Here is a 15618-nt window from a genome sequence, read left to right on the forward strand (position 1 = left end):
TATGGTGACAGGGTCGTTATGTTAAGGACTGTTGAGATGATGTAGTTTGTTGAGATTTCACGTTGCCATAACAATACATCAGGAGTGATTAAATGAGAGAGAGAGAGAGAGAGAGAGAGAGAGAGAGAGAGAGAGAGAGAGAGAGAGAGAGAGAGTGAGAGAGAGTGAGTTAGTGTACAAGTGCAAAGTGGGGCTTTTAATGAAGATTCAGAAAGGATATAGAGCACCAACATTACAATATCAACTTAAGAAAATCCTAACTGTGCATGGCCAAAGTGACAAGAATTTGCTGAGCAGCTTGCTCCATCTCCTGTCAGAACAAAAAGGCAATTTAACTTATTTTCATGCTACTCAAACTAACCTGGATTTATCTTAGCCGTTGCATCGCAATGGTTGCACTGGACCTAGCATTGGCCTTGCACTGGAATAGCCTCATCATTGTCGTCAAAAATTGTCCCGATATGACATGAGTTGACCTCTATTATCTGGACTGTAGGCCAGCAATGACTGCATTTGCCCTGACATTGGACTTACATTTGAAGTAATAGTTTGTTCAATGTTGATATGTTTTATTGTAGAGACACCTTGATGCCAATGACTTGGATTTCACAAACCATGAACACAGACATTTCATACTCCAGGTAAGTGTCTCAATGTTTGTCTAGAGTTTAAGGCCCTAGTATCTGCATCTTTTTGCATTTTTCTTTTCCAAAGATTATCCCCCAATTTTACTCTCACTGTCAATTACATCTATTTAGCAGTAATAGCTGTGTCAGTGTTGTCCACACTATGCTTGTATTTCATTTACAGTCCATAATATAAATAGATACTGTACACTAGTGTGAAGTTGAAACATCAACTTTTTAGATACAGTGCGTTTCACCTAGGTACCGCAACTCAGGGTATGAGACGCACAAATTTCACGTACAAATCAAACGTTTAGCTTGGATATCATGACGCATTTCAAAGCCACCGACTCATTGATTAATTACAGTAAACCAGCATGGGGCAGCCACTCTGTCTAGACTGAGAGATACACTTTATCTACAATGGGTGGCTTTTTTATTTACTTTCTGTTGAGAAAACCTTTAACCCTTCAACTCTTAGCTGAGATTGTAAAAACATTTACATTGTAGATTAAATATTTTGAACTTTTATCTCTCAGTCCAAACAGAGAGGCTGCCCCATGCTGGTTTACTGTAATCAATAAATGATTCGGTGGCTTTGAAATGCGTTGTGATACCCAAGCTAAACGTTTTGTACGTGAAATATGTCTGTCTCATACGCTGAGTTGTGGTACCTTGGTGAAACGCACTGTAGTTTGGTGTGATAGTAGACTTTGTATCTATAATAAGCAGCGATGTCTGTTGGTGGGGATTTTGTATGCAATGTTGAAGTATTAAAATCATAATAGTGAAAATTAATTATTTTATTTTGAAATCCATATTTTATTCTATGATCTGGTCAATACACAATTTCTCAATAATTTCTTTCTTCTAGATTGCTCTGAAATGTGCTGATATATGCAATCCGTGTAGAAGATGGCCGACAAGCCAGAAATGGAGTCAAAGGGTTTGTGATGAGTTCTTTCAACAAGGTAAGCTTTTGTAGCTGTGACTGTGTAGTGGACCTTCTCTCTTGTCCAACCATCCTGTAATAGCAGAGAGGAAAGTCTGCTTTTCAACTGAATACAGCCTAGAACAACTGTTCTTGGTGGTGTTTGTGACCCCCTTTATGTGTCAGTATGTATTCAGAGGTTTTTAAATTGGTATTATTTTATAACTGATTGCAATGGCAGACAAAGAAATGCAAATGAATGTGTGACATCTTGGGGTAGTATGCACCTTGAAACATGGAATATATTGTGAACTTTTGCTCGAACTTGTCTTAAGAAAACTTCCAACCACGCTCTTATCAAATCAAGAATGAAAATCAGGGGGCAACATGCAAAGTGTTGGTACTAGAGAAACAAATTACTGATATTTGAAATTCTAAATGGCCACTGTTCCTGTGTTAACTCTATTAGGAAAAATAAGATATTTTTCACAGAGGTAAGATGGTAAAAACGTACTTACACCTTGAGCTTCAAAATGAGCGCACACAAGCTGTAGACCAAAAAAGGATTTGAAAATTTTGGGTCTCTGAATATCTGACCTCACGGCACATTCTACCTTAACTGTGCAACAAATAAGTGATACCTTCACTTACTATCATTTACAACATTGACAAAAAAACGTCAGGGAGACAGTTGGCCTTGTCTTTCACTTGCCTGTTGTATGTTTGTCTAAGGGTGCCCTTTGAAGTAAATACAACATGTATATGGAGACACACCCTCTAGGATAATGTTGAATAGTAATATGGCTCACAGTATTCTATAGTGTTGTGTACAACTTTTGAAAGCATTTCATCAAGAAAACTGGGACGCTGTACAATCCTTATTTGCAAAGGAAAAGTTAATTTGTTATTTTCCCAGCTGTCAAACTCCACATATCAATTGTCAGTTTGAACAGCGCCCTCAAAGGGCAGAACAGATCAGATAATTAACAACATAAGTCAAATGGGCACTTGTACAAGCAATTTAAAGTTGATAGGTGAATTTTCTTGTTCTTCTCAGGTGACTTTGAACGTCGTTTACAACTTCCTATCACTCCAAACTGTGACAAATACAAAGTTACAGTAGCTGATATACAAGCAGGTAAGCTGGTAGCTGTGTAATTTTAATTCAGGTCTGGCTGTTTCCAAAGACACAATAATCTCACATACCAAGGGTTTGAGATAGAATAATCTCACACATCAAGGGTCTGAGATGAAATATCTCACACTCATCTGGGAATTTCTGTCTAAAACAAACAGGGACGAATTCCCAAACTCATGCGAGTCTCTCCCAATTAGGGTGTTGAATGCTGATATTCCAATTTTTATGGCTGTAAAACAGAGAAGATAACTTTGCATTCTTCGTGAAATGATAGTACTGTTTAGTGAGACCTGTGGCTTGTGGTGATCTTTGGTGAATATGGCTGATTGGTCATTATTTCAGAGTTCCATTATTTGTACACAAAAATGAATCCACTATTTGTACACAAAAATGAACATTTGTCTCAAAATTTGGACAAAACTTTGACCAAACTATTACTTATACAGTAATGGTGATATCACAGATGTTCTCAATGAAGCTATTCAAATCAGATATCAAAGGTCACAAGCACAAGCTGCAGTGACAAAAACAGGTGCACCAATACAATTTGTCCAAATTCATGAGGGCAGCAGCAAATATCGCGCATATGTTGCTATATTTAGTAACAAGTCTACAGTCTTGATCAGTGGTATTCAAAATGATGTCAATAACAAACTTTCAACACGAGAACTCAAAGGGAATTTATATGAATTTCTGTTGCTAGAATTAGACAATGAGAAACAACTGCTTATAGTGTGCTTGATCTCTGTTATCAAGAGTTTCCCATTTAAGGCAGTGCAGGCCTCAAAATTGAAAGACTTCAACTTTTGCTCAAACTTTCCTCAAGGAAACTTTAAGCCATTTTCTTTCAAAATCAAGAAAACAGTCTTGGGTCACCTTGTAAATTTTGGCACTAGAGAAACAGATTATCAAAAATTTACCAATATTTGAAATTCAAAATGGCTGCTATCCCTGTGGTAAGTACTTGTAACTCTATGGGGAAAAAATTAAATTATTTATTTCATAAGAAAGCAAGACTCTGGAAACTTCATTTACTATACAAACTCCAAAATGAGTGCACAGAAAGCGGTAGACCAGAGAAGTATCGTAAAAATTTGAAGTTATGGATATCTACCCAGAGGTGTATGCTATTGTCAAGATACCTGTACTGTAAGACATATTCACTCTTGACCTGTTGTTGATTTTATCACAGGATTCATTGCCTATGTGGTGGAACCGCTATTTCGGGAATGGGAACGACTTATACCATCTCCGCTTAGCCTGTTAATGCGCAATAACCTCTGTGTGAATAAAAACAGCTGGCAAGAAATACTCAGGGAAAAAAAACAACCACCACGGAACAGCCGGAATGAAGCAGAGAAACCAGCGGTTAATGAGTCTGCCACGGATGCTGGATCGTCGACTCGTCCGGGACAATCTAGTTTAGAACAAATACCAACGTCATCTACCTCTAAGACCAAACTCCCCCCTGTGGGGGATCGGGTTTCCATGGTCAGCATGCCAAAAACCTCAGAGAACGTCGGGAAAGGAGGGGACTTACGGACAGAGGCTGCGCAGTTGGAAGTTGGCAGCAGGAAACTTCAAGCAAACGGATCATCCAAGAAAGACTCCTCATATGTCATGCCCACTGGACGGTCTCTTCATACTAGTACAAAAGGGAAAAGTGATTCAAAACTTAGTGTGAAGCCAAAGGATAGAACATCAAGGACAAATCAGGAATTGAAAGTGAAATCGGAAAGGACTATCAACGTAATACCCTCAAGATCAAAGCAAAATAGGTCTGATTTTGGTGAATCCAGTAAAACAGTAGAGTCTAGGCTTACGGTTCAACAAAGCGAGCATAAAAGTTGGGCAGAGAATCAAATGGAGGTGGACCAAAACACCATAGAATCACGTCTAACTGTAGAACCCATAGAAAAGTCCGAGAGAATGATTGAAATGAGGCTTACTGTGGAGCCGTCGTGGGAGACTCTCGGTGACAATCAACCAGCCCAAGCTAGTGCAGATGAAAGACCTAGGGAGAGAACTGAAAAAGTGATACACTCTAAAGTTACCTATGACAAACAGAAACACGAAAAGAAAAGCGTAGAGATGAAATTGACTTTAGATCCTGAGGATACGGACAGAGCGGAAGGAACTGTGGAATCGCGGGTTACAATTGAACCGATAGAGAGATCGGAACGAGCGGAGATGTCCATATCAATGTCACCATCTATACAGCGAAAGAGTCGTCAGACTACCACTACTACAACGACCAGACACGCATACTCAGGTAGGGGATCAGTATACACATATTGACTGGCCATGAGGGCAACAGCATACGTCTGTACCCCGAGGGACTGTGAGTCACCCCCAAAAACAGTCTGTTTTTGGGGGTGACTCACAGGCCCGAGGGGTTAAAGACGTATGCTGTTGCCCTCATGGCCAGTCAATATGTGTTTTGTAACACACCTCATCCGTAGTCATACATAAGAACGTACCATACACAAAAGTTGTCGCATGTAAGCCAATATGTTGGGGTGGTTCAGCAAGAAAAAGTTTTTGCCGACAGGGTCGCAATACTTCTGCAAAACGTTCAATGCACCTTTGATTATCGTCTTCGTTCGTTTCGAGTCCTTGTTTGAAACCAGAGCATTCAGTTCTTCTTCAGAAAGTAGGATAAACCGAGAAATTTCTCGACTATCGTTTCGCTCGTCCGCAGACGGCATCTTTGTTTACATTCCAGTTCGCGCATGCGCCAATGTTTTTTTGACGTCAGCGGGCATCATTTTTCGGAACTGATGCCTGGCAGGCAACAGTTCCGACAAATGATGCCTGATGACGTCGTTTACGTGGATCAGCACAAAAAGAACGCATCCCACGTGACTGTCAATTGGCGAATTAGAACACAGACTGCGGATGAGGTGTGTTACAATAACTGTTGAATCATGACACTGCTGCCATGTAAAAACAAAGGTAAACTTTTGTCACTGAAGGCGCACTTGTAGGCTGGCACAAGCTTCTTTATATGACACACTTGCTGTGTGAAACAAAGGTAAACTTTTATCATTTAGGTAGACACAAGCATCTGAATGATGCTGGTCAACAAAGAAGCTCATTGTGATAGTTGTTTATTAACCCTTTGAGCGCCAAAGTTAAATTTTGTCACCTATATCAAAATATACACCGGTCAATTTTTTTTGAATTTTTGCGTAAATTTTGATAAAGCTCTGAAGCCAATAAAATGTGATGTTCATTTGGTCCAAAATTGTCAAAAAATTTACAGAAAAATTCACAAAATTGGTAAAATGCTGCACACTCTAATTTTGGTGGGAAAAATTGCAGCACTCAAAGGGTTAATAAATCATCTTGAAATGCTCAATTTAGCTTTGCCTTTTGCAACAAAGTGAGCCCTCAAAGTTGCACGGAAATGAACCTTGTGTTTTAACCTGTATCGTGGACTGAGAAATGCAAGTCAAAATGTGTATTAATATTGTTCTAAGAGTTATACGCCATACTATACTTACATGATTGTGCTGTGTTTGCTTTTAATACACGAATTGATTTTGTCAAAAGCACACTTTATAACCTTTTTTGCAACTTACAAGAATGCAGGAAACCAAATTTTATAATACTATTTTTTTTGTGAGAGTGACCTTTTAAAGGAACTGTTTCACCAGCATTCATAGTAACTTACCATTATTTACGTTTAGTGGCCACCCTGAAAGGTGCCCTACCAATAGATAATAGCTTGACAAGTATATGTTGCCATATATGGATATATGCAAGTTTTGGTGACCTAGCATTGACCATCATCAAATCTACAGCAAAGGACAGAGTGATAGCTAGATTGTAGAACATAGTGTACCTGGACAATACTAAGCTGCATACGTACTCACAGCCCCTTGTTTACCATAGTGCTCTGTATCTCTGTTACTACAGTCCCTCCAGTATGGAGGGACCATGGCAAGGCCTACAGAGCAAGCTAAGCTCTGCAGCCTTGCTGGGCTATGCTAGCTCAATGAGTTTCATAAACCACACATATAATTGTATTTGATATAGAAGCTAAAGGAAATGGCTACTGTACATGTCTTTGCCTATGAGGAACTGAGAGAAAGTTTACCTGGCCCAGTCCTCAGTGTCTTAGGGTGTCCTTCATACAAATTTAAAAAGACAGCTACACCCTAGGACCGTCTTAAATAGTAATATGGCTTTCCATGACCTAGTTTTGCCTAGAATGAACACTGCTAGCATGGTGTCAGTGTTGTTTGCTATTGCTGTCTAACAGATGTGATACCTTGCTTTAACAATTAACCATGACCTTCGCATGAAGTGTGGGAAAAATACCACAAAATCTAAATAAATAGGCAATTTAAAATGAGTTACTAGAGCTTGAGGTGGAAAAACAAACTAATCCACTAACTTCTTGAAAGAGTTTTGTGTGAGCGCTTTGGTCAAACTAAAAACACAACCAATTCTATAAAGACTGTTCTCTTCTGCAGTTCATCGAGTCAGCAAATACAAAGTTAAGGGTGCTCATCTACAACAAAGTCAACCTTCACAGCCCAGAGACCAGGAGGTAGTTTCTTTACTCTATTCAAATTTCTGTGGCTAAGTAGGCTCCCTAGCTTTGCAATGATAAAGAAAGTACACCTCGGGAGATTCGTAGAAGTGCAATAAATCTAGGTCGCTCAACAAAAGTGGGGCTCCCTAGCTTTGCAATGATAAAGAAAGTACACCTCGGGAGATTCGTAGAAGTGCAATAAATCTAGGTCGCTCAACAAAAGTGGAGGGAGCGTGTGTAAATGTAAATAACAAAATACTGGAATTAGAGTAGCTGAAATATTTCTTCTGACTTCCAAAACAGTTTAATACACGGTGATTCCTCCACTTTAATCTTTTCTGGTTTGAGAAATTTCCGTATCAAATTATTCACACTTTTTGGCACACACAAAATTTACATTGATTGTGGCATTGAGTCTTCATCTTTCAATCTGTTCACCCCTAATTCCCTATAAACAGGTCCATGATCACCATTGATAACAATGGGTTTAGGCAAAACCATGGTGGTGAAAGGGTTAAAGGGTTTCGTTAGACGAGAAGAAGTTGAATATTATGCTCAGTGTTTCAATGCATAAGCTACAAATCTGCAGAAATCATGAAACATGGGTAGAGTTTGATGGTTTATTTTGTAGTGTGTCCCATAAAGCTTGTTTGACACATCTTGACCCAATGGTGTTTAGTCGTACCCAGAAAAGTTAACATGTATCGGCATAGGGATAACTCAGGCAATGTCAAGAAATTCAATAACCTGTTCACCCCCAATCCCCTGTGAACAGGTCCACAATCACCATTGATAACAATGGGTTTGGGCCAAACCATGCTGGTGATGGGGTTCAATTCTTTAGAAAGCACACTGATGTTTTGATACTTCTTTGATTCCAATTGTTGGCAGTCAAGAATGTTATCATCTGTAACAATATCTTTTCATTTCCAACATCAGTCATTTTAAAAATTAAAATGAGTTATTCTTGATGCTTCTGTGAATGCTAATGAGCCTTAGTATAAGTATTTAACAGTGTCAACATCACAATGTCAGCTTTTGTTTTGTTTGTTTTTTCCACATCTGAATCATTAAAGGGACAATAACAGCAAAGTTTGGTAATTTGTTCACTACTTTTGTTCTGTAAAATATGTTTTCTTTTTCCTCTCCCTGAGGCATATTGTCAATACAAAGTGTCAGCCTTGCCGACACAATTCACTGTGTTATGCAATATTGTTGTTGACAAACAAAGTTTCCTCTTGACACAAATTCACATAGCACATTACATCCTAAAGATAACCCCAGGCATTTCGACCTAATTTTTGAAGTGAAACAAAATATTTTCATTTCATTTAGATGGAACAAAATTACCAGAAAATACACCCAATATTGCAGCTAATGGATTGGAAATGGAACACTTGTTGTTGCAGTCAATTCTTAACCCTTTGAGTGCTGTAAATTTTTCCCACCAAAATTTTTATTGCAACATTTTACCAATTATCATGAATTTTTCTGTATTGTTTTTGATAATTTTGGACCAAATGGACATCAAGTTTTCTTGGCTACAGTTTTTTATCAAAATTTTGGCAAAAATGTGAAAAAATTGACTGGAGTATATTTTATAAAGGCGACAATAAATTGACTTAGGCGCTCAAAGGGTCAAGCATATTTTGTACATAATTCCATAGATTTAGTACAAGTCTTTGAATAAATTAGTGAATGCGATGTAGTAGAACACTGGTAGCTGCAACCATTTTTCTGACTGCAATATAGTAGAGTTACTGGAAGATTTTTTCAGCTGAAACTTACTGCAAATTGCATTCACCCACATATGCACAAATGCTCTACCCAGAGTTTTCACCCCACACCTGTGCAGACGTCTTGCTCTATTACAACTCTGTGAAGACACCGTGTGATTGTATTTTGGTTGTCTCAGTCAAAGCCACTCACACAGAAAAGTAAAGCTAATGCGTTGTAACCTGCTGACTTGAAGCAAGTCTAATATTTCCACGCTTGTTATGTTTTCTGAACAGGGGGTTCCAAGGTAAGGTCACCATCACGGTACCTGGCAAGCAAGAGTTCCAGAGGAGACTCGGAATCGGCAAGCAGCTCCCCAGAATCACCACACAACACTAGGCCCTCAGCCAGGAAACAATACGAGAGTAGGTCATCATCATTTACACCGAGGGGTGCCACATCGCCGGCTACTCAGAGTAAATTCTCACGCAGTTCCGCCACTCCATCGAAAGTAGCGAGCTCACTAGCTATGCAATATGCGAATCCCAGAGAGCAGGGCAAAGCCACTGCAGCCGGGAGAGGTGTGGTTGCCATGGAAAGCAGAACGTCGCGGGGAGGACCCAGATCACCCGGAATGCAATTGCCAAAATCAAAGGATCATAAGTGATGAAAAAAAGTTAAAATGATTTGTAACACATTGCAGGGACTATCATGGACTATCATTTTTATACTTCGAAACATTCCAACATTTTGAATTGTTTTGGGGGTGCGAGTAATCTTTGTTAATTTTCTTTCTTTTTTTTTCCACTGATCTATCACCTTCGTAGTTTGAAAGTACTTCATTTTTTGTTTTTGTTTCTGAACATTCCTTAAATTACGATAAATGTTGAAAAAATGCTTTAGTTTGAATGTCGTCCATTGTCAAATTGTGTGGGGAAAGGCCCAAGTGCTAGTTCAAATTGGTGACAGTTTTGAGTTCCTGTATAAGATATGACATGGTTGACAAGTCACAAACTGCACTATACGTTCAATGATCCATTCTAGGCTGAATATCTTTACTTAAATCACCGAGAGTGTTCATCCCAGAGTGGATAGACCCAGACTTCTGACATCACATTGTAAGAATCATATGTTTAATCTTTGCCCTGAAACAACAGAATTGAATGGTAAATGGACAGTGCGGTGATTGTATCTTTTGACAATTTTTTCCTGATAGTTTCTCATATTCAGCAACATTGCCTTGAAAATGTACAAGCTAGGCACGATTAAGTACCAAGTTTATTGAAAGTTGTACGAGTTGTGTAGCGAACAAAATTGATTTCAGTTCGACAAATCGATTTCAGCTCAGACGCAAATATTGTCATTGCACTCTGACTGTACAAGTCAAGTAAAAGTGTACACTTGTAGACTGTCTTATCGACCAGCTTACCGGTAACACTGGTTTGGTAAGCATGATTCAGACAAAGTGGACATCAATTCCTGATTGGATATTGTTCTAAAATGGTAAGAAAACAGAAACTTGTAAAAGCAAAGCCGCTGTCCATCAGTTGTGAGCGCAAAGATTATACAGAAGTAAACAGACATGGCATATCCATCAAAAGATTTGAAAGTTTAGAAAATCTGATTGTGACTTATATCATTGTGAAATATTGTCATTTATTTGTACAAGCTAGGAATGTTTCACACGTCTTGAATATTAACTCTGTTATGGCAAATCAGGTTCTTGTTTCTTTTATGCGAACCTTTCTTCCCCTCTCTCTGTGTAAATAGACCCAACTTTTCTGTTCAGAACAATGGGACTACACCACTCAGTACAGCAGTTGAAGGGGTAATGGTTAACCAGTTGTTTTTTTTAAATACACAATGGCTATCACAGATTTCAAATAAGTTTTCAAATTTGTTTGCTTTTGTTATATTTTGGTAAAAGTGAAAGATTCACCAAGATAATTATCATATTTGAGGAAGACATTGAAAAGATAGTTCAACAAAATTTTCTTTTATCACTCTATAGTCACAACTCTTCCAGTTTAAAATCAACCTTCCAGCTGCAGTTTTGCAAACAGACATGATAACGGGGGCAGCCATATTGATGTATGCAAACTCAACATGACATCGTCAGTGGCAGCTAACCTGTTGGTGGCGCTGTGCAAGCACATTGACAACAACACTACTGCAGAGAGAGAGAGAAAAAGTTAGAGAGGAAATTTTGTTCAGGCTCCTTTGGAAAATGAAAAAATCTCTCAGAGATGGAGGCAAACAATTGGTGAATCTTTACTCTTACAACAGTAGTTTTTGTGTATCCCTGGAGACCAAAACTACTGAAAGCTGTCTTGTTAGATTTACAGATTTTCAAACCTTTTGTACTCATCAAGTAATTATGCCCCTATCGGTCAGAAGATATATTTATTTATTTCACATATGTTTTCCTTTCAACTGTTCAGTGTTTTCAACATTTTAACATTGCATTGTATTATAGGAACTCAGTCACATAAATCACAAATCTTAATGTTGGATTTACTTCAGGGCTAATTGTAGACCAAAACAAGCTTATCATTTCAACATACTTGTTTCCACCTACTACCCCCTCCCCAATCCCCCACACCCCCCCCCCAAGTTAGTTGTATTACATCAAAAGTTGTCTAACAGTTGTTGACACATTGTACCAACATTAGGACAACCTGTTCACCCCCAGTTCTCTGTAAATAAATCCACAATCACAATTGAAAACAATGGGTCTGGGTCGAACCATGGTGGTGTAAGGGGCCAAGAAAAGTCCCTGACAATATCGTCAAAGAAATTTCCACATGTGGATGAAATGTTTTCCTTGTGTTCCTAATAACCACTCCATTTCTTTCCCACTCTTTCCCCCCCCCAAAAAACAAATTATTTATAAACAGCCTCATATTTATTTTATAGACCTCATGATGAAAACATCACTGTTTCATTTAGTTTGTACCATTTTTCAGTGTTTCACCTTTTCAAAATCTCAATAACAAAATATTTTCCCAGTGTGCTCTAATATACAAAACCGGCAGGTATTTCAAAATCAAAATAGACTGCATATCAGAGAAGATGAAATTGTACCAAAGGAAAGTGGCTAAAAAGTGTGCATTTTGCTGTTGTTACAATGAGGATAAGAGTCTTTGTTCTGCGTTTTGTATTTAACATTGCCTAACCTTGACTGAAAGATCCGTTGCTTGAGGCGCTCTCTACACTCCCGTCATGTGCGACGGATCTTTCAATCTATTCCTAACCCTGCCCTTGTGACACCGAGAACATTCACTCTACAAATTTACAAAAGTCAGCTGGGTAAATCGCCAAGGAGGAGGTGAGAATCAGGATAATTAAGGACTTTACAGGGACGTGCTACAAGTTAAGCGGAATTGTACATTTACTTACCTCTGTCAAAAAATTTGCATATGCAAAGTACATCACCTGAACTTTGAACTCTGATTAGCATATGCAGATTGAATGACCTGACTTCAAGACGGGGAATTGTTTGAGGATCCTCTGATTCAAGAACTGGTCATTGTTTCATTTTCAGTTGCAATATTCAGGATGAAGATATTTGACTCATGTTTTGGCAAATTCACAGGATATTATCTCGGCTTCTGTGCAAATTAACAAATATTACCCCTCTCTATGAAAAACAAACTCTGTTGTGTGTGAGTTGTCTGTATTGTGGACTCGTACAACCCACAGTATTTCTTTGATGTGCAGTATTAGATGGTGATGTCACATATTGAAAATCTTTTCTGTAGTTTTTTGGGGGGCATGTCATTCTTTGACCATATATGGTGTAGTTTGTTTCTTTTTTATATGTGCCAAAATCTGATCACCATGAAAAAAAAAAGACAACCTTTTTTGTACAGAGACCTTAAAATGATTTTTTTTGTCAAGTTGTCTATACATATGGAAAGGCTAATATTTCGCTGCAATTTTCCCCGAAAGTTAAAATTGTTTAAAATATTAGGAAAGTTGCAGATAATACTATTTATTACAGTGAGATTTTAATGTAGTTTACGTACAGGAGTATTAAAGAGTTCAACTTATTCTTCTTTAAACTATGCCATAGCACTAAGCTAGAGTAGGACAGATACTTTAAATCTAACATTCCACATCTTATATCTCTCTCACTCACTGGATTCAAAAATAAAGAAAATCATACTTAGGTTAGGACATTTATTTTGCCTTTAAGAAGAGTACGAGAAAATGAAAGTAACTGCTGACCGCCAAAAATATTGAGATAACTCTTTGCCTGCAATATATACAGTTCTGTGAATAGATTACAAGATGGACACAAAATATGACACTTGTCGATGATGTCTTTCAACCCAGACTTTTTTCTCATAATTCTGATTTTTTCTTTTCTCTACATAGATGTACAGTTATCATCTACGAGGAAGTGTTTTGTACTTCCCCCAAAATGCATCACATTGCCCGATGCATGTACATTTCAAATTTTAAAAAAAAGACAAAAAATGTTTAATACTTTAACGTCATGAACTTTAAAAGTCATTTATAACTGAGAGGGCGACACACCACATGTTGATCTGTCAGCTCTTCAGATTCAACACTATGTCTCATCACTTTATGTATACCTTCAACGGCAATTGTAAGAGCAATCACACCAGGTGTACAGACATTTTATATTCTAATGAGTTGCAGCACAAAGAAATACAAACAAAAGAAACAACATTCTCAGAGTAAGGTGTATACATGTGTTACTTGATCAAACAAAATGTCTTTTCATTTTCTTCACTCAGTTTGTATCAATACTCTTGTGGACTGATTTGGGTCACCCCAATTGGAACCATTTGAGATCTGGTTTTGGATTTCTGACTAGGTCTGTACTGGATCTGTGTCAACTGGTACAAGATCAAGTTGACCAAATTATTAAATTTGGCACATCTCTAACTAAATGTGACGATGAAAGAGTCTTAGATGCTCTTCTCTGTATATTGATGTTGGTGTTCTGAGTAAGACATGTGCCAAACGGGAGCTGTTTATTGAGTCAAAAATTGCCAACCGTCTACAGAGACAAGCATTCTCACCAGTCAAGGTCAAATGTGGATAGTCTGAGGATCCTGCACTTAGTTTCATTCATGTGCATCGACTCCAGGCTAACACATGCCAAATCTGACTGCAAGTAACTTGTGCGCTGTAAAGAGTTCATATTTAAAATAATTTTGAACAAACGTCCGCTACTAAGTCCCCTCCCTAAGGCAAATTTCATTCTTGATCAGGTTTCCAAACTTAAAGAAAAAAATGCAAAAAAAATACAGGGAGTTTACTTTTCCAGAATGCCAACTTGTTAGATTACCGACAGTCATGTTTTGAGCAGAGCCCTCCTGTGATACTGTGATTAAGATGAAACTAATGATGCTTTTATATGAAACTTTGACATTAATAAGATATTTCCTGATTAACTTATTCATTGATAAAAAGATTTTTTGTGATTATCTCTATCTAATCTTCCAAAACTTGTCACTGTTATGGATTGTGGCAGTATTCAAAACTGACTGACGGTAATTTATTTCTAAGGTATATCTGGAAAGATTTCAACCGCAAAAAAATTTATAAAACTTTTCTAAAAGAAAGCAAAGAAATTTACTAACATTCTTTATATCAGTGTACATTAAAAGAATTCTACACACAGACACAGTGGAGGGGACCAGGACATGAAATGGTAATTATGTCAAACAGGAAAGATATACAAGAATACATCGAGGAATACAGTGAGAATTATCAGGCTGCCTGTGCATTGCATTTCTTCCTACCATTTTCACCCTCATATTTGTCATCTGTGATCAAAATTAGTAATTAAAAGTAATAAAATCTTCATTGATTCTATTCGTGTCTGAGTTGTTCATGTCTTGTCCCAGAATAGAAGTTTGTTGAGAAATGCGGTGGTGTTGACTAGTGTGTGTGTGTGTTCCTTTTATTTTCATAGCAGGATTCTCAACAATGCACTTTTTACAAGGTGTGCCACCCCCCTCTCTGTTTGGAACATTCTATTTATATGTTAATAACCATACAAATGAGTACATTCTCACAGTAAATGAATATTAAAACTGAGCATCTTCATTAAAATTGGCCACCATTCTGGTTTTCTACACTGGAAAACATTTCATATTGCCCCATTATTCTGGACAGATTATCTGTCAGCGTACAAAATTTCATTTTTTCAAGATTCTAAATTTTGGACGGTTGTATCAACTTTCTGCTGGTTGAATTTAATCAAAACAGTCAACTTTTAGCCGTTTTAACCACAAAAAAGCCATTTTCGGTGCAGTGCCAGAGGTTCCAAGCTCTTGCCTTATGTACATCACTTGCCATGTTTTTGCGAATTCAGACTATTAAAAAGTGAAATTTTCAGCTAATAAAAAGCAGATACCTCTCTTTCATACAAATTTGTCACAATTTCACACAATTAGTAAGTCACTGGTACAGTGAATACCTAAGTCTCATGAGATCTATGATCTGTAGCAGGATGTATCTTCAAAACATGGCACAAAGCAGACCCAAACATGTTCCCTAAGCTAGTGCTATAATATAACCAGAGTGAATGACATCACATACAGGACAACCTGCAATACCTGTCAGTCCCCATTCCACGTTTTGCTTTGAATTGTGCTGAACCACGCCCTCAACATGACATGGT

The 15618-nt window shown here is 37.8% G+C and overlaps 1 protein-coding gene across 7 annotated transcripts in view; it reads left to right on the top strand.

Annotated features, from left to right (window-relative positions):
• Window positions 1–14807, top strand: part of LOC139133613 (high affinity 3',5'-cyclic-AMP phosphodiesterase 7A-like) — a 112154-nt gene extending 97347 nt beyond the window's left edge. For 3 of the 7 annotated variants that reach the window (XM_070700354.1, XM_070700357.1, XM_070700356.1), the window contains exons 10-14: window positions 579–641; window positions 1501–1597; window positions 2615–2695; window positions 3888–4967; window positions 9251–12608. In XM_070700354.1, coding sequence (XP_070556455.1) covers window positions 579–641; window positions 1501–1597; window positions 2615–2695; window positions 3888–4967; window positions 9251–9621 — 1692 coding nt within the window. In that variant the 3' untranslated portion in view covers window positions 9622–12608. Of the gene's footprint in view, window positions 1–578; window positions 642–1500; window positions 1598–2614; window positions 2696–3887; window positions 4968–7176; window positions 7254–9250 lie in introns of all 7 variants that reach the window. The other 4 variants (XM_070700361.1, XM_070700360.1, XM_070700359.1 and 1 more) reach the window with 3 other exon arrangements.
• Window positions 14808–15618: the final 811 nt, after the last annotated feature.

Source organism: Ptychodera flava, chromosome 5, assembly GCF_041260155.1.
Source record: "Ptychodera flava strain L36383 chromosome 5, AS_Pfla_20210202, whole genome shotgun sequence".
NCBI lineage: Eukaryota > Metazoa > Hemichordata > Enteropneusta > Ptychoderidae > Ptychodera > Ptychodera flava.